Source organism: Phymastichus coffea, unplaced genomic scaffold (assembly GCF_024137745.1).
Source record: "Phymastichus coffea isolate CEN01 unplaced genomic scaffold, Cenicafe_Pcof_1.1 PCOF00006, whole genome shotgun sequence".
Classification (NCBI taxonomy): domain Eukaryota; kingdom Metazoa; phylum Arthropoda; class Insecta; order Hymenoptera; family Eulophidae; genus Phymastichus; species Phymastichus coffea.
The window spans coordinates 2,062,206-2,084,586 of record NW_026706817.1 but is presented as its reverse complement, the minus strand read 5'-3'; the positions used below and the strand labels follow the sequence as shown (position 1 = coordinate 2,084,586).

The following is a 22,381-nucleotide window of genomic DNA, read 5'->3' as shown; positions in this document are numbered from 1 at the left end:
ACTAATTAATAAACTAATTTAGAAGAATGTCTCATTCTTGCTGAATGCATGACACTGTATACCATCAATCGGCTACAATACATCTTTTAAAAATATACAGTGCCGGTCAGCCACTTTTACCCCCCCACGGGCAAAATCAGTCTAACTTCAAAGTTTTATATCTCTGGTAGAAATTAACGTACAGAGACGCGCGTGGGTGCGTTTGAAAGGTCTTTCGGAGAGCTTTCAAATGATATGACTCACGGTTGCTATCGATTGTTTTTTTAAATTTTGCAACAATTATGCAAAATTGAAAATTCTGAAATTTTTTTATTACTTTTGACAATTAGCCAATTTTGGAAAAAAAATCGTACGAAAATTTGAAGTACACCATTTTTTAGCTATTACCAAGCCCTATCTGAATCACTCATCAAAAATTTATTTTCGTCAAATATGACGCGCGCACGGGCATTTTTTCCTGGAAGTGACAGTTTTTTTCAACATTTTTTATCTCCGTCAAATTGTAACAATCGAAAAAAATTTTATAGGAGAAAAAATGTTTGTTTTTTCACGTAGAATACTGCAATAATTTTTTTTTCGGTTTTTCGAAAAATTTTTTTTTTCGGTTTTTTTCAATTTTTTTTTCTCACAGTCGGTACGCTAAAAAGATGAGAAACCAAAAAAAAAAATTTTTTTCCACCCATTCAATAATACTACATAACAAGTATCGTAAATTACATAAAAAAAAATCTTTTTTTTTTCGACCTTGAAAAATAATTTAAACCGAAAAAAAAAATTTTTCGAAAAACCGAAAAAAAAATTATTGCAGTATTCTACGTTAAAAAACAAACATTTTTCTCCTATAAATTTTTTTCGATTGTTACAATTTGACAGAGATAAAAAATGTTGAAAAAAACTGTCACTTCCAGGAAAAAATGCCCGTGCGCGCGTCATATTTGACGAAAATAAATTTTTGATGAGTGATTCAAATAGGGCTTGGTAATAGCTAAAAAATGGTGTACTTCAAATTTTCGTACGATTTTTTTTCCAAAATTGGCTAATTGTCAAAAATAATAAAAAAATTTCAGAATTTTCAATTTTGCATAATTGTTGCAAAATTTAAAAAAACAATCGATGGGAACCGTGAGTCATATCATTTGAAAGCTCTCCGAAAGACCTTTCAAACGCACCCACGCGCGTCTCTGTACGTTAATTTCTACCAGAGATATAAAACTTTGAAGTTAGACTGATTTTGCCCGTGGGGGGGTAAAAGTGGCTGATCGGCACTGTACTATATACTTAGGCTGATTAAGGAACTTTGAGTAGACATACACATTTTCAAATCTAAGTCCATTAGGATGAGTGATTAATGTTGATAAACAGTTAGTTTTCCTACAGTTACTATGTGTGCAGAAAACTGCTCGTATACTGTAGGGTAGTAGCTCACCAAGACTGCTTATATATATTTTTAGTTTCATGAAGACTTTGTCTTCTGAAGAGGTATGGTCATTCGTTATGAAAGAAAGGCTGGCGGTGGCTTAGTGAATAAGATCATCAATAACTTACCATTCAAAACTCACATGCTTAGTTATTAGTATTGCGGACTGGAAACTAAATTGAAAAACGATTTGCTATAGGTGATCTTAAATAAAATCTTCTAGACGCTGCTTGTAAAGATCACAATATTGCTTATTTTCAGAATCGAGAGAATATTGACGCAAACAACGAAGGAGATGAAATTCTAGCTAAACGCGGTTAGGATAGAATGCGAGCGAAAGATAATAATTTTGGTGAGAAAGTTACTACACTTACTGTAGCCAATATAATGAAAGTTTTTTTTTTATTTTGTTTAACGTCGCTCTATTTATGTTTCATCAGTGCTATTCAGAGACGGAGGGTTGCAATGTATTTGAGAACAAAGTACATGGAACTTTATTTAGTGGTGCTTGTATTAACCCATTTCTTCCCAAGGCGCCATTTTATAGTCGATTTGTTTTTGACCGAGGAAAACCTCAAAATAATCGAAAATGTATACTAGAAGTCACTTTTCTATTGTAAAATTTCCCGCTCTTTACGAATCTGCAGTCAGAATTAGGATATTTTTCACGGAAAATTACAAAATGGCGTCTTGAATGTTGATGAAAATTTAGTATTACATTAGAATTTTTCTTTCAGAAATTAGTTGCTGAAATTTATAGAATCAGGATGAAAATGTAGATTTACATTAAAAATGTTAGTTCTTTGATACGACTTTGATTACGAATTTTCCTGGAACATTTTTCCAAGATGGCGGCCAGCAACATGTTGACAAGCGGGGAAATCTAAAATTTTCTAAATAAAAGCCGATTTAGAGAATGAATATATACTACCTATACTTTCGATGTCGCTGAATACAATGCTAGTGTCAATTTCAATTTTACAAAATGGCGGATCCAATATGGCGTCGGTAATACCAAAATCAGTTTGTGTTGATAAAATCGCAAATCTAAGTGCTACATTTTGTCTTGAATTTTTAGCACTTTTTCTAGTATTTTCCAAAATAATTGATGCAATAGTGGAAGAAATTATTCATCAAGCGTACCTGTTTTTTCAAGATGGTAAGAGTCAAAACAATTTGCACATAGATACTCTTGACATTGTTCGCAATAAATATTCGTACGTTTCTTGCAGTCATTGCTAGCTTTGCATATTCATTGTGAAGATTTTGTGGATTTATTGTGGATATGATGATACTCTCTGAAACAAGTATCACAGAAATGAGTTTTGCACTCATAGCAATAAAATATTGTTCTTATGGTACACTTTATACACATTCGTCTACGATCACGTATTGTGAGTTTCAAATGCTTTGATAACTTTTCAATCGGTTGCTCTAAATAAGACTTTGCAACACTTTTTGCAAAATCTTTACTAGACATTCTCTTTTTGTTCACCATATTGTACAAAATCAAAGCATTTGTCAGTGAAGACTCTATCAATCTACATAAAATAACCCATGTCCATTTCTTTGAACCAATATTCGTTTTTAGGTCACTGCAGTATTGATCATGAAGATCAACTCCACCCATAAATTTGTTGTATGTCTTGAATGCTCCAGGAAATTCAATTGGTACTTTACGTTTAGCTGTTTTATCGAATCGTTCCATTGGAATAGTAGGTGTAACGCCAACGGCTGTAGATAATATGGACACTGGTTTCGAGTCCATTACCGTAATGTAATTTATACCACTGGTTTTATCATGACTTACAACACAAGATCCTCTAACAGCTTTCTTTTTATCAAGTTTATGTTTATCTATCAATGTCTTCTGTTCGGGATTTTTGATCAATGTTTTCGAGTTTTTACTTGATTTATCCAACACTTTTGGAAACATCTCCTTTGTAAAAACACGATCATCTCTAACCGTACCTGTTGCATGCAGGTTTTGTTTGTGACGGTGTAGGCCTGTCATGGCCTGCACCGTGTGCTTGCCTCCCTCTCCTTCCTAGGCAAAGGCGCACGGCCGGCATCAAGCGCACGTTGTTATCACGTGCCTGATGCCTGCCCTTTTATTTTTCAGCAACACACGAGAGTGGAAGGAGAAGCCGTGGACGCGACGACGCGCTCGAGTATTGAGAGTGCGAGAGAGAGAGAGAGAGAGAGAAAAGCAATAGTTTGAGTGTTGGGCTTGGCGCGCGGCACTTGTCGCGACGGGCATTGCCGCGTGCCGCCGATTAGGCGAGTGGTGGGAGAAAGCGTGAGAAGCCGGCTCTCATGCACTCGCGACAGAGAGTGACGCGACGCGCGCGACAGCAATCAGTCTTACGAGTCGTACGAGTTCGTTGGTGACCATCGCTGCCTGCCCTTTGTTCGGGAAGAAGTCAGCATTCCTCAGCAGATTGGCCGGACGGGACTTCCTCTGCCAGCGACGCAGCAGTTGCCCTGCAAGAAGCCGTCATCGGGGCAGCACCCGACAGCCTTTTCCTGCCAGGTTGCCGGCCACGCAGCAGCCAGGGGTTTTCCAACCTAGCCGCCGGTGGTACACCCTCAAGGCTGCCAGCAACAGCGACGTCCACCAGAATTTGGTCAGGTCACCGATTCCTCTCTCTCTATATCTCTTCCTTTCCTCGGCAATTCTCACGGTTCGCGTTGCTACGCCAGACTTTTCCGAGCCGGCGTAGCTTTCGGCAGTGTGTAATTTAAGTAATTGTTTGAGCCGGTTAACGAGGTGACATGGCGCTAACGGGCCGGTCATCTCGCTTAGATTAAGTTTGCGCGTTATTGTTAATAAGCGTTTGTACTTTCGCCGGCACTCGAGGTAGTGCATTCGTAATAAACGGTTTGTCAACGAGTTGTGTGTGTGAAATCATTTGTCCGCTGTTCTCCTTCCTGCTTTGCTTGGAGCGATACACCGCCTCCCTTGCCTTCCCCCTTTATAAATAATTGGTAATAGTAGTGAATATATCGGCGTTGCACGCCGACGCTATTACATGTTTTTTCAAGTGTACCAGTAAATCAGGGGATGTGAAAAATCTATCAAAATGTAGATATTTAGCTACATCATTCTTATCGATCGATGTTAGAAAAACATGAAGCATATTCATCACTGCCCGAGATCCTAAACTACATTTAGAGAACTTCGTGTCACTTTGACAATCATTTTTTCCACAATAGATATCTATTTCTAAAACAAATTCATTAGAAGTACAAAGGGCCCATAATTTTATTCCAAAACGTATTGGTTTGTCTTTGATGAATTGTTTTAGAAGCGTGCGACCAAAAAATTTAATCACCATTTCATCTATTCATAAAGAAGAGCAAAAAAATCCAAACTGTTTTACATTGTCTCTGAAAATGTTCAAAATTACACGAACTTTCCAAACTTTGTCATTATCAGTCTTATCCGAATTTTTCGAAGTTTTCAAATTAGACTTAATTTTTTCAAACAAATTTCTATTCATCGTTTCTGAAACAACATTGGAATGCCACATTTCATCAGTCGACCAGTAATCTCTATAGCTTTTACGAATATTGGAAGTGTCATATTGTTCGTACTCTTGTGGTTATCGCATTAATGAGTAAGAATTCGTTTTCGTATTGAATTTGGAAAATTATACAAATATATATAGACCCCGTTACAATGTATATATATATATATTGTAACGGAAGGTTAGATTTCACTCGAGGGGAGCGTGGACGTGTCTTGGATGTGAGCGCGAGTTTTGGTGAGAAAGTCAAAGAGGAAAGTGTTTGAGGAGAGAAATAGAGGTGAAAAGAGCGTGGAGGTGGAGGAGGAGTGGAGAAGAGAGAGAGAGAGAAAGAGACCTGGAGAAGAGCAGAAAAAAGCAGAGAGAAAGGAATGAAGAAAAAAAATAAATGTTGAGGTTAAGAGAGAAAATCAGAAAGCGGGAAAGGCAGGCAGAGAGGAGGGTCGGTAAGAAGTAAAGGCAGAGACAGAAAAGGTAAGACAGGGAATAAAGGTGGGATCACGGGTAGTTATAGAGAGTCGAATTAAGGCGTATGGGACAGGAACGAAAGATTTGTGACAACAGAAAAATTAAGAGATAAAGGTGGAAGGTTGGATAAGAAAGGTCCAGAGGGAGGAAAAGAAGAAAAGAGTAAAGGTGCTGAGGGGGAGAGAGAGCGGGGAGGGGCTGAGGGAGAACAATAGAGGGGAAATGAGAGAGGCAAAGAGATGCAAGAGTGAGAGCGAGGGAAGCGAGATGGATGGGGAGGGGGGACAAGGATTGGACAACATGATAAGAGAAGTGGAAAAAAGTAGTGGTGCAGAAGAAATAATGGAAAAGATACGGACAGACATAAGGGAATTAAGAGAGGTATGGGAGGAGGAAAGGAAAGAATGGACAGAAATGTTTAAAGAAATAATGGGATAAATGGAAAGAATGGAGGCAGAGGGGAAAAGAAGAGAAGAAAGGTGGGAGAAGGAAATAGGAAAAGTTAGGAAAGAACAAGAGAGAGAGAGAGAGAAGAATAAAAGAAAGAGACGAAAGAAGAAAGGGAAAAAGTAGAACGTAGAGAAAAGAAACTGCAGGAAAAATGGGGAGAGAGGATGGTCTAGTTGGAAGAGGAGTGCGTGAAACTAAAAGAAAGCATAGAAGGAGGAAACAAGAAGCAAAGAGGAACAGAAGTAGGTAATAAGGAAGAATTAGAGCATATGAGAGAAAAAATGGATAGAGAAAGTAGGATAAACAATATAATAGTAACAGACTTAGAGGGTGAGTTAAGATAGTAAAAGAAAGGAGAGGCAGAGGTCTGGTTAAGGGAGGTACTAGAAATGAAAGAAGAGATAGTGAATCTGAGAAGAATAGGAGGAACAGCGGAGAGAGATGATCGGAGAGAAAGAAGAAAAAACTTGTGGCAAATTAGATGCGCGTCATGGGAATAAAAAGAAGGAATTATGAAGAAGAAAAAGAATCTGGCACAGAAAAAGATATACATAGATCAGGACTGGACGTGGAAGCAGAGAAGGATAAGAGAGGAAGTAAGAAGGAAAGTGAAAGAAATAAGAAGTTAAGGTAAAGAGGTAAAGATGTGGCTTAACGGGGTGAAATCAGAGGAAGAAGAATGGTGGTGGAGTGAGAGAGAGGGAAAATTGGTATGAAAGGGGGTAGAAGGGTTTCGAAAACAATAGGGATAAAAGAGAGAGAGAGAAGAGAAGGGAGATAGAGGGGAGAAAGGCAGTAAAAATACTATTCTGGAACGTGGCGGGGGTGAGGAGCATGGAGAAAGACGACTGGGAATATGTTAGGAAATTCGACATAATAGGGGTAACGGAAACCTGGGTGAAGAGGTAAGGGGCAAGAACTGGTGTGGAGAAATAACTGAAAGGGTACAGCATAGAGTGGAGGGACTCAAGAAGAGAAGGAAGAAGGGGGAGAGAAATAGGGGGAGGAATAATGGCGGTAAGAGAGAGGAAAGGGATGAATAAGGTTGAATGGAAGAAAGAAAGGACAAGTGAGGTAATAGTTGGAGAAATAAAGATCGGAGGGAGGGAATACATGATAGCATCGGTGTATATGCAACATGAGAAGAAGGAAAACTATGAATACCTAAGTAAAGAGATAGAGGAGAACAGAGGAAAAACAATAATTATAGGAGGAGACTTCAACGCAAGAACAGGAAACGAAGGAAGGGAATGGGAGACAAAAGAAAACCTAGAAAAAATTAAGGCCAAGGATAAAGTGTTAAACGCAGAGGGAGAAGAAATGATAAAATGGCTAGGAGAAATGGGCTTAGTGATAACGAATGGGAGAAAAGAAGGAGATGAAGAGGGAGAAATAACATATATAGGAAAGCTGGTGGAGAAAAGAATGTAAGGCAAAAAGGGATAGGGTGATGGCAGAGTTAAACAAGGTAAGAAAAGGGGAAGGAGACAGAGGCAAATACCTAGAAGCAAAGAGAGAATACAGAGAGGAAATAAGAAAAGAAAAAGAAGATGAAGGGAAAAGAGTGGCAGAAGAAATAAGAACAGATAAGACGAGAAGAAAATTCTGGGATAAAGTGAATGGCAATAGGAAGAAAAGAATTGGATTAAACGAAAATATAGGAAAAGAAGAATGGATAAAGCACTTCAAGGAACAATTGGGAGAGAAAGAACAGGAAGAAAGTAAAGGGGAAGAAACCAAAGACAGCGAAGGAGAAGAAGGTGAAGAAATCAAAGAAAGAGAAGTAAAAGAGGTAATAAGAAAAATGAAAAAGAAAAAAGCGACAGGAGAAGATGGTATAGCAAATGAAGCGTGGGTGGAAGGCACGGAAGGCTTGATAAAAGATATGACAAAATGCTTAAATGGAATATGGAACGGAGAAGGATATCCGGAAAATAATGGAGGAAGAGAATAATAGTACCTATATATAAGAAAGGGAGGAAAGAAGAAGTAGAAAACTATAGAGGAATAACGCTGATGGATACGGGATATAAAATATATGCGGAAATACTGAGAAAAAAGCTGGAAAGAAACGCTAAGTGATACGCAGATGGGATTTAAGAAGAAAAGAGGAACAATGGACGTGATATTTATATTAAAAACAATAATACGGAAGGAAATAAGGGAAAAAGGACGAAAACTGTTCGTATTCTTTGCAGACATGAAGGCCGCTTTTAATAAAATAAAGAGGAAGAAAATATGGGAAACAATGAAAGAGAAAGGGATAAATAGAAAAATTAGGAAAAGAATAGAAGATATATACAAGAAAACAGAGAGCAAGGTAAAAGTTGGAGGAAAAATAATTGGGGAGTTTGAGACTTACAAAGGCGTAAGGCAAGGGTGCCCTTTGAGCACCACGCTATTTAATCTTGCCTTCGCCGACCTGGTAGTGAAGATCAAGCAGGTGCAGGAAGGAGGGGTAGTGATAGGAAGGAAGAAAATATGGACATTAGGATACGCAGATGATATAGTGATGATGGCAAAGAGTGAAAGTGGAATGAAAGCAATGCTGAAAAAATTAAAAAGATGATCCAGATACCTGGAAGAAAGGGGATTAGAGTTAAATGCAGGAAAATCAAAGATGATGAAATGCAGAAGAGGAGGAGAAAGGAGAAAGGAAGAAGAATTGGAATGGGAAGATGAGAAGATAGAGATTGTGAAAGAGTACAACTACTTAGGATATGTGATAAGCAGAAATAACGGAAATAAAAAGCAGATAAAGAAGGTAGAAGGGAAAATAAATATGGGACTCGGAAAGTTATGGGGACTAGGAGAAAAGCTATTTAGAGAAAACTGGGAGCTAAGGATGAACCTGTTCGATGCTCTGGCGAAAAGCGTGATTATGTATGGAGCAGAAATCTGGGAATGGAAGAGATATGAGGAAATAGAGAGACTACAACTAAAATACATAAAGTGGGTATTAGGATTAGATAGAGACACGCCAAGTTACCTAATACGATGGGAAACAGGAAGACAAGAAATGAAAGAAACAGCATTAGAAAGAGCAATGAAGTATGAAAACAAAATAAGAGAAGAAAGAGATGGCTCAATAAGAAAAGAAGCATGGAGAGAATTAAAGAAAAGGGAAAGAAATGAAAAAGATAAAAAGGGTACGAAGGAAGAGAGAGAGGAAAGGCTGGAAAAAAGTAAAATATACAGAGAGAGAAGAGGGAGATGAAATAAGGGAAGAGTTTTGGGAAGAAATAAGAGATGAGCTGAAGAAAAAAGATGAAAAAGAACTAGAAGAAAAGCTAGAAAAATCAAGATACATAAACGAGTGGAAAGAGCTGAAAGAAGAAATGAAAAGGTATAGGCTAAAGGAAATTCAAGGAGAGGGAAGAATAAAAGGCCTGCAAATAAGGGAAAGGTTCAGGTTAGGTAATGAAACGAGAGGAAGCATGTATTGGAAAAAAGAAGAATATAAGAGATGCAGAATGTGTATGAAAGAGGAAGAAAATTGGAAGCACATGGTAGAAAAATGTGAAAAAAGTAGAAAGGAAGGGGAAAAATGGGAAAAAATAATAAGAGGAAGCAAAGAAAAGATAGCGTGGATGATGGAGATAAAATGGAAAAGAAGAAGAAATGAAGAGAAGAAAGAAAAAGAAAAGCAAGAAGACGAAGCTACAAGACCCTAAGGAGAGACGGAAACAGAAGACAGAGAAGCAAGACTCGCAGACACATCTACACACACATACATACACACACATACACACAAAACACAAACATACGCGCAAACATAAACATACACATGCACACACACACACAAGACACAAGTAAAAGCAACTACACAAGCGAGAGAAAGCAGGTATTGGAGGATGGAGCAAAATGGAAAAGAAGAAGAATCGAAGAAGAGAAAGAAAAAGGTAATCTAGAAGGCAAATCATAAGATACTAAGGAAAAATAAGTGAGATTGAGGAAAGGAATGGCAGAGGGAGCAATAGGAAACAAGAAAAAGGTGTCAAAGCCTTAATAAGAAGAAAGATAGATGAAATGATTAGCAAGAAGGAGAGCAAAAGCAAAGGAAAGGCAAAGGTGAAAAGGCAAAAGAAAGTAATAAAGGAAAAGCTGAAAAGAAAACAGAAGAGCGGAAAAGGCAGATCTTGGAGAGAGAAAGAGGAAGAGAAGATTAATCAGAAGAAAAATGAGAAGAAAAGAGGAACAGGCAGGCGCAGAAGACAGGGACACAAGAGTTGCAGACACACCTACAAAGGCACATATTTACACAACACATACACACACACACGCACGTGCGCACTCACACACACACACACAAAACACATACATAATCAACAGCACAAACTGGATACGAGACACAAATAGTAATATAAGAAATGTAAACCAAATGTAACATATCAGTTGTAAATAAATAAACTAACTAACTAACTAACTATATTGTAACGGGTTGTGAATCCGTTTTAATTTCTTTGTCTCGCCTGATGCGCAGTCGTACCGGAATGCGCGCGGCGAGATCGAAATAACCAATCTTGTTAACTAACCGGAGAGCAGGAGAGGAAGGGTGTCAGTCAACCAACTTATTAATAGCAAAGACAACAGTAAATTAACGTTTCAATCATGTATAGACTAGTTTATTTATCAAGTAATCTACAACACCTTTGGTCCGCGCATTTACACTTATACGGTGTGCGCGACAATTTAACGTATCGGCAATTCATTTACAATTGGTCGATCGAGTTATTCGCTTGCAAGCTCGCTTGCTACCGATTTCCTCGTATTCGCAGGTGTGAGGGGAGAGCTAAGATATTACGCGCGGTCGCTTATCGAAAACAATAACGCGAAGCTGGCCAGCTTACCTTATGCGATTAGCCACGCTGTCAGGGGGAACAGTTCAACGTCGTAGTTCTGCATGTGGCTCAGGTTGCCACTTTTCCGAATTAAAGAAGAGGCTCTCTCTGTCGTCGTGGTGCTTCCGTCGGATGGATTCAACAACCTCGTGGCTGGCCTCCGATGGCGTCTCAGTTAGCCACTCGAATTCGCAGTAGCAACAAAGAACTATCGGTCAGTTAACGTTCACACGTATGCACGTCGTTGCCGGTGATAGAGGCACTTCTAGGTTCGAACACGCTATTCGCGACTTTCGGGTAGCCGCACAACTCTAGCGTTAGTACTCCTGGACTCCTGCATGCTGTTGCCGGTGTCAAAGGTGCTCTCCACTGGTCCCTTTCTCTTAGCGCGCGTCCCTTCCCATTTCGGACCGAGTTCCCGTTTTCGTCTTACCCAGGCCGGTAGGTGCTGCCCTCGCAGGCAGCCGCACGATCGAGACGGTAGCGTAAACCGGACGTTTATCGTCACAATATATATATGATAATTTGAAGTATAATAATTAAGGATAGACTTTACTCTAATTTCTTATAACGCAAATTTTTCTATAAGTAGAGCTTAAGTCTTTTTGTTGAAAGGATGTAATTCAGTCCAAGTTTGTTATAGCATGAAATGTTCTATGAGTCGAGCGTATATCACAATAGAAAAGGAAAGAATTGTTTAGCTAATCACTAGAGAGAAATAACTTAGGTATAGGCCAAATTTATTCAATTTCGAGCGCTCACTTCGCAAGGCTAGGAGAGAATACTAGTCTATTTACGCAAGTTTGCAAAATCATTTTCTCTTGTTTACAGTAGAATAAATAAAAATCTAAATCACGTAAAAAATACAGAAGTTGATATAGATAATTTAAGTGTAATTTACACTTATCGTAAAAATCGGATTTTAAAGTTATTAACTAATGAAGTTCGTTAATACAATAGCGCAAAATTTACAATAAAATAACGAGAATTTTTTACATATATAAATAACTTATCATTTATAGATTTAATTACAAATAAGAACTAATTAAGTTGGCTAATAATATCTGAGTAATAATTAATTTTTGTATTTTTGCAAAATCTTATAATGTTAATATAAAATCGGTTTATTAAAATTAATAAATTATGACAATGTTGTCAATGTGTACAGAATTAACACTTTTGATTCATATACTATTATTTGTTTAAATAAATTATTAATTGTTTATTTATTAATAACAGTAATAACTAACAATAAGTTGGTATCAATGAAACGAATTCTTACTGATGTTTCTCAGATAGCCGCTTGATTATAATAATTAACATTTACAAGGTTATAGACAAATTTAGTTTCAACATTAAAATTCAATACTAGTCAATAGTTGAAAGTACTTGAAAATATTATCATCTTAATCTATGCCTTAAAATCTATATAAAAAATACTTTGTTCTATTGAAATTACTCTTAATAACGCATTATCATTGAAAAACAAAAATTATCATATCTATGTCTGTAAGTACAGTGGCGTCACGTTCCTTATATGGTCATGAAATTTGACTCTATCACTAATACAATCATATAATATGTGAGGTGGCGGCATTTAATATACTAATTGATATATGTAGATTCATGAGTTTAGAGGGTTGCAGTAATACAGTGAAAATAAGAGAAGAGCTCATAGATAGGACCATTATAAGCTACCACACCACTCATATGTCAGAACATTCAGTTTCTGAAAAGCCCAATATTAAAAGTCGTCGAAAGTCGTGGAAGAAAATATTGTGCATATTAGTGTGCTACCTTCAACAACAAAATAGACAAAACGTAACATACTGTCTTGATTTCCTTATGATTTGTTTAAATGATAAATTTATAATGATGGAACGAAGGGAAATAGTGATAGATGGAAAATCACTTAATTTTAATTATATTAAGCAACGTTTCGTCAGCATATTTGCTGACCTCTTCAGGCTTTATTAATAAAAAAACACAACAAATTATTAACAATAGAGTTTTCACAAGTAATTTTAAAAGTACATAATTATAAGTATATGTGTATACCTGATTTCTCTCGTCGTCAAATTATTATTATAGGCTAAAACGAATAAATCATAGAACAGTCAAAATTAAAGTGAGAAATCAAGTATTTCAACTCATATATATACGAGGGTCGTTTGAAAAGTCCGTGCAAAAATAAAAACTGCTTGATTTTTTTTAATAAATCTTTTTTATTTTTCAACATAGTCTCCTTTTAGGCTTATACACTTCATCCAACGCTGCTCTAGTTTGTTAATCGCTTCCAAATAATAGGATTTGTCCAAGTCTGTAAAATAGGCATTCGTTTCTGCAATCACCTCCTCGTTTGAATAAAATCTTTTCCTCGCTAGCCATTTTTTCATATTAGGGAACAAATAGTAATCCGACGGAGCCAAGTCTGGCGAATAGGGAGGATGTGAAACGAGTTGGAACCCTATCTCCATCAGTTTTGCGGCCACAACTGCTGAGGCGTGAGCTGGCGCATTGTCGTGGTGGAAAAGACCTTTTTTGTGGGCCAATCGTGGACGTTTCTCTAGCAACTTGGTTTTCAAACGATCCAATAACGATGAATAATATTCGCCAGTAATGGTTTTACCTTTTTCCGGATAGTCGATGAAGATCGCAATCGTTGTCAACATCGGTGTATTGCTTTAAGTACTCAATTAGTACGTGATGAGATCTCTCAAGGGAACCGTTGGACTGAGGCATGAATGCAAAAAATTACTGCCTTGATCAGTAAGCACAGATTTCGGACATCCAAAAACACAAATGAATTTCTTAACAAATGCGTCGGCTATTGTTGATGATAAGGTGTCTGGTAATGGGACAGCTAGACAAAATTTACTTAATTGATCCTGTAAGGTTAAAATGTATTCATTTCCTTTTCTTGTTCTTTTTAGATGGCCTACAATATCCATAGCAATTTTATCAAACACTGTAGCACATGTATCAGTTATTATCATGGGTTGTCTGGTCTGTAAACGAGTTAATTTCTTTAATTGACATTCTAGACACTGTTGAATTCGTCTTTGTATATCGTCTTTTAGATTTTCCCAATAATATTCTTGTCTGATCCGGTGAAAGGTTTTTGAAACGCCACGATGTCCTCCAATTGGGGATTTATGGAATTCATAAAAGATTCCGTCGCGTTGTTTTAAGGGTACTATAACTTATCCGTACAAATTATTATTTTTATTCCACTATTTCTAAAAACACTATCTAATAAATACTCTATTTCTGACCAACTTAAATTCTCTATATGTTTACTCTGAGCAATACAGACTTCAGTTTGATTGGTATTAATTAGCATATCTCTTAATGTTTTTTAAGTAATATGTATATAGTCCTTAATATGAGTTAACGATTCTGGGCGGTCTCCTTGTATGCAGAGTCTAAATTGATGATAGTTCCTTTTCTTTGTTTCTTTTGAAACTTCACCCACTTGTAAAATTAGTTTAGTATTAATTTTCTTATTTTCTATCAATTTTCGAGCGCCTTCGTCACAAGGTTGTCCATTGCTGCTTATAAAATAAGCAACATTGTCGTTGCGCACATGTATGGCTTCTTTAAGCATAACTATATTAACGGTGTCGTTGTCGTCATTTACGGACTCAGCTGAACTGTTATTCATTGAGTCTTCTTCAGAATCAGAATCTTGTATATTGTGAGGTAGATTCTGATTGGGTTGCACAGGTATTTCGGGTATAACTCGTGCCTCACCTTCAAGTTCACTGTCATATAGATCACTCTCTACGTAATCAGGTATCTCATTTCGAGTTCTTTCGGGATAACGTTTTGAAACAACTTCGACAGATTCAGGTATGGGCAACTTCTCGACAGGAGGTGATCTTGGGTGTGGAATAATATTTTTATTATCATTATTAACAGGAATTTTCCGGGGTCGTCCACATGGACGTTTTATTGGTTTGATTTCATCAGTTTCCTTTTGAACTACCACAGGATCAGATGACTGTTCCATTTGTTGTCTTTGGCTTCTAGAGACTACATTTACTTCAGGAATTTGATGAGTTTTGTCTGCTTCGGTGATTACTGATATGTACCTATCATTCTTTTGTGTTGGTATTTTCCGTCTTCTAAAAGGAATGTAAGTGTCTCCTATTTTTATTGTCAAAATTAACACTTGCTTTACTAGAAAAAAGGAAATCAGATCCTATTATGCCTTTGCAATTTACAGGAAAGTCATTTTGTACAATATAGAATTTCATTGGTATCTTAAATAATTACAGTTTTATCGATCCTAAAGTTCTATGGGTTAAACCATTAATATCTATTAGGTTAATTTGATCGGTCTCATCACGAATTCCTAAAGCATACTTTTCCTTTATTAGACTCTGTTCAGATAAACTATTAATCATATACTGTGTCCATCCGTATTTTGGATTATATATATTCAATAAAGGAGGTTCTTCGTCAACGAGGGGCGTATATAGTATAAATTATAAATTTTCCTATATTTTTGCATGTTACTCGCACTAATAACAGGTTTTACTGCCTTACTTTCGTTTATGCTATTGTTATTATAGTTTATTCTCGTACTGGTGTCGTACAAGAAATTTTTAACTATAATTCCGTGATATGGCATTTGACAATTTGTAACAACATAAAATACTATTTCATTTCCGGCTATTATTAACTTGACAAATCCACACTCTTGATAATCATCTTCAGCAAAAATACTCTGCATGGGTAAGATATTGGACATTTGGACAGGTATATCATCCGGTACACAGCAGGATTTAATTATATTGGTAGTGGAAGTAGAATCAATTAAGAATTGAAACTCTTCATTTGTCTGTTTGCTAATATAATAGTAAACTATGTAATGGTCCTATCTATGAGCTAGTTTATTATACCACTGAATCACTGCAACCAGTCTAACGCATCTATCTGTTTATTTAAATCAATACATTAAGCGGCGCTACCTCACTGTTTACTCGATTGTGTATTCATATAGGAGTCAAATCAAAATAAATAGCGTGACGTCATAAAGTAATATATATAGATATAATGATTTTGGATATTAAGAAAAATATGTTAATTAGAGATAATTTTAATATAACAAAGTATTTATAATATAAATTTAAGTACGTAGATTCAGAATATAATAACACAAATTGCATTTAATTATGAAATAGTAATGAATTTTAATATGCAAAGTTGATTTATTTATTACGCTAACATTATGAAATATTAAAAAAATGTAAATAATCCATATGCAAAATGAATAAGTATAAAACATGAGTAAGAATTGGTTTCATTAATAACAGCTGAATAATAACTGTTATTAGTAAATAAACAATTAATAATTTATTCAAACAATAAGCTGTATATAAAACGAAAGTATTAATTTTATACTTGATAATGATAGCTTTATGATTTAGAAATCTTAGATAATTAATCTAATAATTGCATTATAAAATTAGGAAAAACCGTTACAAATATGAAAAATTAGTTATAATTCAAATGTTATTAACTAATTTAAATATTCATTTTTAGAAAATACTTCTAAATTAAATCAACTATAAAGTTATATAAAAATTTATTAATTTTCTATTGTAAATATTATAATATCACGTTAATTAACTTTATTAGTGCAACGATTGCCGAAAATCGTTATGACTCGCGCGGACCGTCAAGCGTGGCTATGCGAAATAGCTGTGATCGGCTTAGGTTAGAGAGAAAGAGAGGGCGCGTTAGGGGCAACGACCGAGAGGGGAGGGCTAGCGAGTCAGTATCGCAGAGTTCGTCAGCCTTGCTGCATCGTATCCTCCGCCAAGTTATTTACAACAGAGTTAAGGGACAATAGGAGCTATTTAGAGACATTCTGTGCCGAGAGTAGTGAGTAAGTGTGTGTCTTGCACCACGTGCACAGCAACAGAGACTGCAACAACAACTTAGCAGCGGTATCCTCAACGCAGCCCAGCAACAACAGCAAAAGCAGGTTGCAGCGGCAGCTCTTCGTTTTTGTTAGCGGATACGGTTGGCCACCATATCTTAATCATCTCTGCGGTAAGTGCACTGCACTTTTGCGTAGATTTTGTGTGCGATCCCGCGCAGCGTGCGCGGTGAATTTTGTAAATAGTGTAGTGCGTGCGATTAGTTCGTGGCGTCCGCGGAATTAATTCTCTCTCTGCCCATTAGATTAATTTTGTATATACAGCGTGCGTCCAAGACTCTCGGCAACTCATCCCGTGTATAGGATTTAGCTAGTCTAATAAAGTGGTTCATGAATAATAAGAGACGACCTTGTTATTTCGTCTCGCCTTGCACCGGTGTCTGTGTTTATATTTATATTTTGATTTGAACGCGCCGAGAACTCATCATAGATCGCGAGAGCGACCGATAGAGTCTTTCGTCAATCGAGTTATCTGCTGCGGCCGACGGAGTGCTGGTAAGCGAGCGCACCAGCGCCTCTAGCGGTTAGTACTGACATAGAAGTTGGATCGCTACGAGGACCCGGCGCATGTGCACACCGGCATAAGGTGAGTTAGCGTGCTTCAAGCACGCAGTTAGCAGAGCACCGATTGGCCGTTGCGGCAATACTAATTGCTTGAGTTTAGCGACAAATCGGCAGCCTGTTACATTAGTTAATAACTTTTGACGAAACTATTTGCGATAATTGTATATTGTATAAAATAAACAAATAACAAATTTTGTAAAGTTTACATACGTTAAAAGCTTAATATTAATGATTATTTACTTGTAAATTAAGAAAACTCATTACTTAAAATTCGCGAATGTCTCTCGAATGTTCGATGACATCTCTCCTGCAAAAATAAGCGGGAAAATCTGTGTATAAATAGGCCCACATGAATCGATTATTGACATCGACATTTTTTTTTGCAAATGCATTGATCTAGCGTGATCAGAGGTAAATCAATGTCAATAGTCGAATCACTTGCTAATGAAAATATATTCAAAGCTAACGATTTGCTGAGCATGTCTTTTTCATCGTTAAATATTCTATCGGAGGTTCCTGAAAAGATCAATCTACATTGTTCATATTAACATTGTAACGTAGTGGATTTACAAAGTCGGTTAGTGGCATACAAATATCTAATGCGGTTGAAGTGCTTCTAAAACAAAAATATTAGTATTGCATTAAAAAATAGTGATTAATGGTTTGATTTAAAAATAAATAGTGTATTAATTAAGTAGAGTTACAGAAAATAACGATTTTTATTCACTCCAACAGAATGAAATGACTCTGAATTTTTTCTATCATTCAACGAACATTTAAAAAAGATTATGACCTGACATTAGTTGGCGTATGATTTTCTTACATTCATAAAATAAATTATTCATTAATATTTTTAATTATAATGTTCTGCATTATTTCAAATTATGTAATAATTTTTGTTTTTCACAACGAAAGAGTTCATATAATTACAAAAATTTTTAAATAATGAGTGTGATTTGAATACTCGAAAATTGGAATTATTTTTGCTGGATTGAAAATAATAATAACATTTTATTATAAAACAGTGAGTTCATTTTAGAACCAAACATTTAGTGATTTCTAATATATCTATATGCATAAAATCAAATCTTTACTTAACATATATTGCCAATGAAGTAAACACTTTATCCCCACGTTATTACTCTTTATTATCACATTAGATCAATTGTTCTTTAGAATTTTTTTGTGTTTTTTTCTAAATAAACTATTCTATCTCACAAGCTAATACTGCAACTGATAAAATTAAAATAAAAGTTCCTTAAAAATAAAAAATATCTAAAAAACGAAAAAAATCAATTATAATTACTTTTTTACAAACATTGCCAAATGTATTTAACATTTCAAAATTTTCTCTTCCAAATAATGACATTATTGATGAACTCCAATGTATTTTTTCCAGAATGTCACTATGTCAGCCTCAGGTATTGGTAAAAAATGCGCTTGCTGCGGTTTACCAGAGAAAAAATTAGTGGGACCCAAACAAACTGTTGACACAGATGATGAAGCTTATACTTTGTCCGATTATTTGGCTGTGACACTTGTAATGGGAGACATACTTTGTCAGAAATGCAGTGGTTCTGCCCGCTTCGCCAAAGCAAAACGCAGAAAAATCGATCAACCACAAAATGTAAATACTTTGCAAATCGACAGTCAAGGGTCAACATCTTCTTCAGAGACATTATCGCAACCACATAATGATACAGTTTATGTTCCACCAAAGAAAAAAGTTATTGAAAAAGCAAAAGATACTATTGAGTTACCTTTAAAAAGAGTAGTTTCTACTCATGATTACTGTTGTTTATGCAAAAGCAAAACAAATATTGTTATTGTTCCTTTCGATGCAAGAAAACAAGCTTTTGTTGAAAGAGATATATTCATACCAGAGGGTAATAGATGTTGCCGAAAACACTTAATAAAGAAAAGATTTTATTCAGATGAGTTAATTAATTTAAAAGTAGTTTCTAATTCAACTACCACAACAGCTGCAGATATAACAAAACTATTTAAATCTTTGAGTTTAACTTCCGACAGAGAATTACACGATAGAATCGGAGATTTTTCAATCTCTGAAGAGAGGATTCGTACGTTTACTGGATTGAATTGGGAACAACTAATAGAATCGCGAGAAATGATGGTTTCGTTGAGGAATACCGACAATCGGACTGTTACGCAAGCTGTTGTTGTTTTTTTGTTCAGATTACGAACAGGAAACTCAAATGAGATAATCTGTTCTGTTCTCGGCCTTGATCGTCATCAGCAAGTCTCTGAATTTTCAAAGTCTGTGTTAAGTGCCTTTGAAAAAGATGTATTGCCTTCACGTTTTGGTTTACAAGCCGTCAATCGAGAGGACTTGATTGCTAATAATTCAACGATTCTCCTTCAGAAGCTTCATGGCATAAGTGATAACAATCTTTCGTTAGTTGGCGATGGCACTTATTTGAAGCACCAAAAAAGTTCCAATAACGAATACCAACGAAGATCTTTTTCTGGACATAAGAAAGTTCCTCTATGCAAGCCCTTTACTCTGTGCACTACAACTGGTTTTATTGTTGATGTACTGGGGCCGTTTTATGCTAAAGAAAACGATTCTATGATTTTGGAAAAAATTTTGAAGGCCCACGATAACAATTTAAAGAATTTGATGTGCAAAGAGGGTGATGTTTTTATTCTTGATCGAGGGTTTCGCGATATAAAATCAAAATTAGAAAATGATGGTTATCGGGTCCTCATGCCAGCCTTAAAAGATAAAAATCAGAAACAATTGTCAGCGGAAGATGCAAACAAATCTCGACTTGTTACCATACTTCGTTGGGTGGTGGAAGCGGTACACGGAGCTGTAGCTCAGAAGTATAAGTTTTTCCATGAGCAATTAGATAATCGTTACCTGACTGAAGCTGGTCTTTACTGCAGAATTGTTTGCTTTTTAATTAATCAATTCGGAAAACGAATCGTGTCAAGGGCTTCGACCGATAATGAGATACTCAATTACATTCTTTCAAGAAATTCCAATGAAAATAGTTTAGCAACGGAAGTGATATCAGGAAAATATAGTCGAAGAAAGAGTTTATTCAAAACGTTAAGGTCTGATGAGCTAGAAGATTTTCCTGAAATGACGGAACAGGATCTAGTCAAACTATTCACTGGAACTTACCAACTCAAACAAGCAATATCCTATTTAGCTGAAATGATGGGCGACACGTATGAAATAAATGTAAGTTACTACCGTGAATCTGCTGATCTAATCAAGTTACAAGTGAGATCTAGACATATCGAAAGTAAACAATACAACTGCTATATTCACTACAAACCAAATACCATTGGCTGTGCTGGCATACTGCGTTTTTGCTGTGAGTGTGCTAACGGTATGAGAACAATTGGATGCTGTTCTCACGTGGCTGCCGTTATTTATTATTTAGCGCACGCCAGATTCCAATCTTCCATTGTAAAACCTGCCCAACATCTAACAAAGATTTATGAACAAGATCATGTGGTGGCTGTTATTGAAGCAGATAGTGATGACGATTGATACATGTGGCATGGTTATAGATTATCTCAAAAGAATATTTTTTCTATTTTTGTAAAATGTAAACAAATTATTAAATAATCACAGAAAATTGATATCTCTAGAAATTGTTTGTTGTCTTCTTATTTATTAGTCGCACACTAATCAAGTATACCCTTGAACCATGCTCCAGCTAAAAATGAATCTTTAAAAAAAAATTTTCGTAAGGTTAAAAATAATAGTAACGATAATTTTTCTTATTCGATATTTTTTGAATGAATCGCTCAAAGTAAATCTTAGAATCAAACCAATACCACTATCGTATTTTGTGCCAAAAAATACATTGAAATCATGTATACGTGTATGATGAAAAAAACGTCTGCTCTATTAGCCGGATCGATCGGCATAAGACAGCATTTTCTTACCTGAACTTGTTAATGATTAATATCCTTACTGAAGTATTAAAAAAAATGTGATACACTTTTTCGATGTATTTTTTCACGTAAAATACGATAGTGCTACTGAGTTTTTTCATAAAACTCAACCAAAGACGCGAAAAACTTGATTTTTTTCTAGTTTTTAACTTCTAGCGCTCATGAGGTCAATTTTATGAAAAAACCAATAGCACCATCGTATTCTACGGAAAAAAATACATCGAAAACATGTATCACATGTTCGAAAACAATCTTGAGTTGACCTTGAATCGAAAAGGAATAAATATTTACACTGCCAGTGGAGCCGATCGGCATGGCCGATGCTATCATGTACTGAATTTGTGAAGGATTTTGATTTTTTCCATACATGTGATACATGTTTTCGATGTATTTTTTTCCGCAGAATTTGATGGTGCTATTTGTTTCATCATAGATTTAACCTACATAGCGCTAGGGGAGAAAAACTAGATTTTTTGTTGATTTTTATTTTTTTTAAGGTCGTTCCACCACTTTTAAAAATCTGAAAAAAATCAGGAACATTTTTCAGTCAAAAATACATAACATATTTTTTTTCTAGCAAAGAGTCGGTCTTCATTTTCGAAATATTAAATTTTAAAATTTTTGAACGGCTCTAAAAATTTGAATTTCGCGCCAAAAATTTTTTGAGCGCGGCCATTTTATAGGGCTTTAAAAACCCTACAATTTAAAACAAGAAAGATTTTTCTAGCTCAAAAACTGACCGAGATTTGGTCAAAAAACCAAAAATGACAAAACTGGGCCTTATAGGGACCTGTATGGGTTTAGGGGTCTGAAAATCTGGGAATCCTAGTCATTTTTCATGCTGAATATGGGGGTATAATTATTTTCCCGGATGACTCAAAGGCATTTTTGACCATTTTACCCTGCTAGACCCTTTGATATCACCTAAGAAGTTTGCATTAATTATTGGGACTTTAGCTAAGATCTTTGGTTCATTTGTTACGATATAAGACTGAGCGATACCTATGCCTCTTGTAATTGATGCGCTTGATAATGGCCTGGTTGCTTGCAATAAAAACAATTAGTGTTTGGAATAACACTATTACTATTGTAACATTCTTTTGCTGAATGGCCTGACTTACGACATATTTGGCAAGTAACTTCTGTATCATGGTTGTTGCTTAAATTTCTGCGACACTCTTTCGCTGAGTGGCCAGATTTATCACAAATTTGGCAAATAACTTGA

The 22,381-nt window shown here is 35.9% G+C and overlaps 2 protein-coding genes across 5 annotated transcripts in view; one reads left to right on the top strand and one right to left on the bottom strand.

The window, feature by feature from the left end:
• The window catches only part of LOC131668425 (DNA fragmentation factor subunit alpha-like), a 260,893-nt gene that overhangs the window by 166,101 nt on the left and 72,411 nt on the right, over positions 1-22,381 (bottom strand). The window lies entirely within an intron of this gene.
• LOC131668719 (uncharacterized) lies at positions 18,629-20,746 on the top strand. Its single transcript, XM_058943109.1, has one exon. It carries the CDS (start codon positions 18,629-18,631, stop codon positions 20,744-20,746), a length of 2,118 nt encoding a protein of 705 aa, XP_058799092.1.

Excerpts from the sequence above, each read along its gene's own strand:
- LOC131668719 (XM_058943109.1), top strand. The coding sequence starts at position 18,629 with ATGTCAGCCTCAGGTATTGGTAAAAAATGCGCTTGCTGCGGTTTACCA.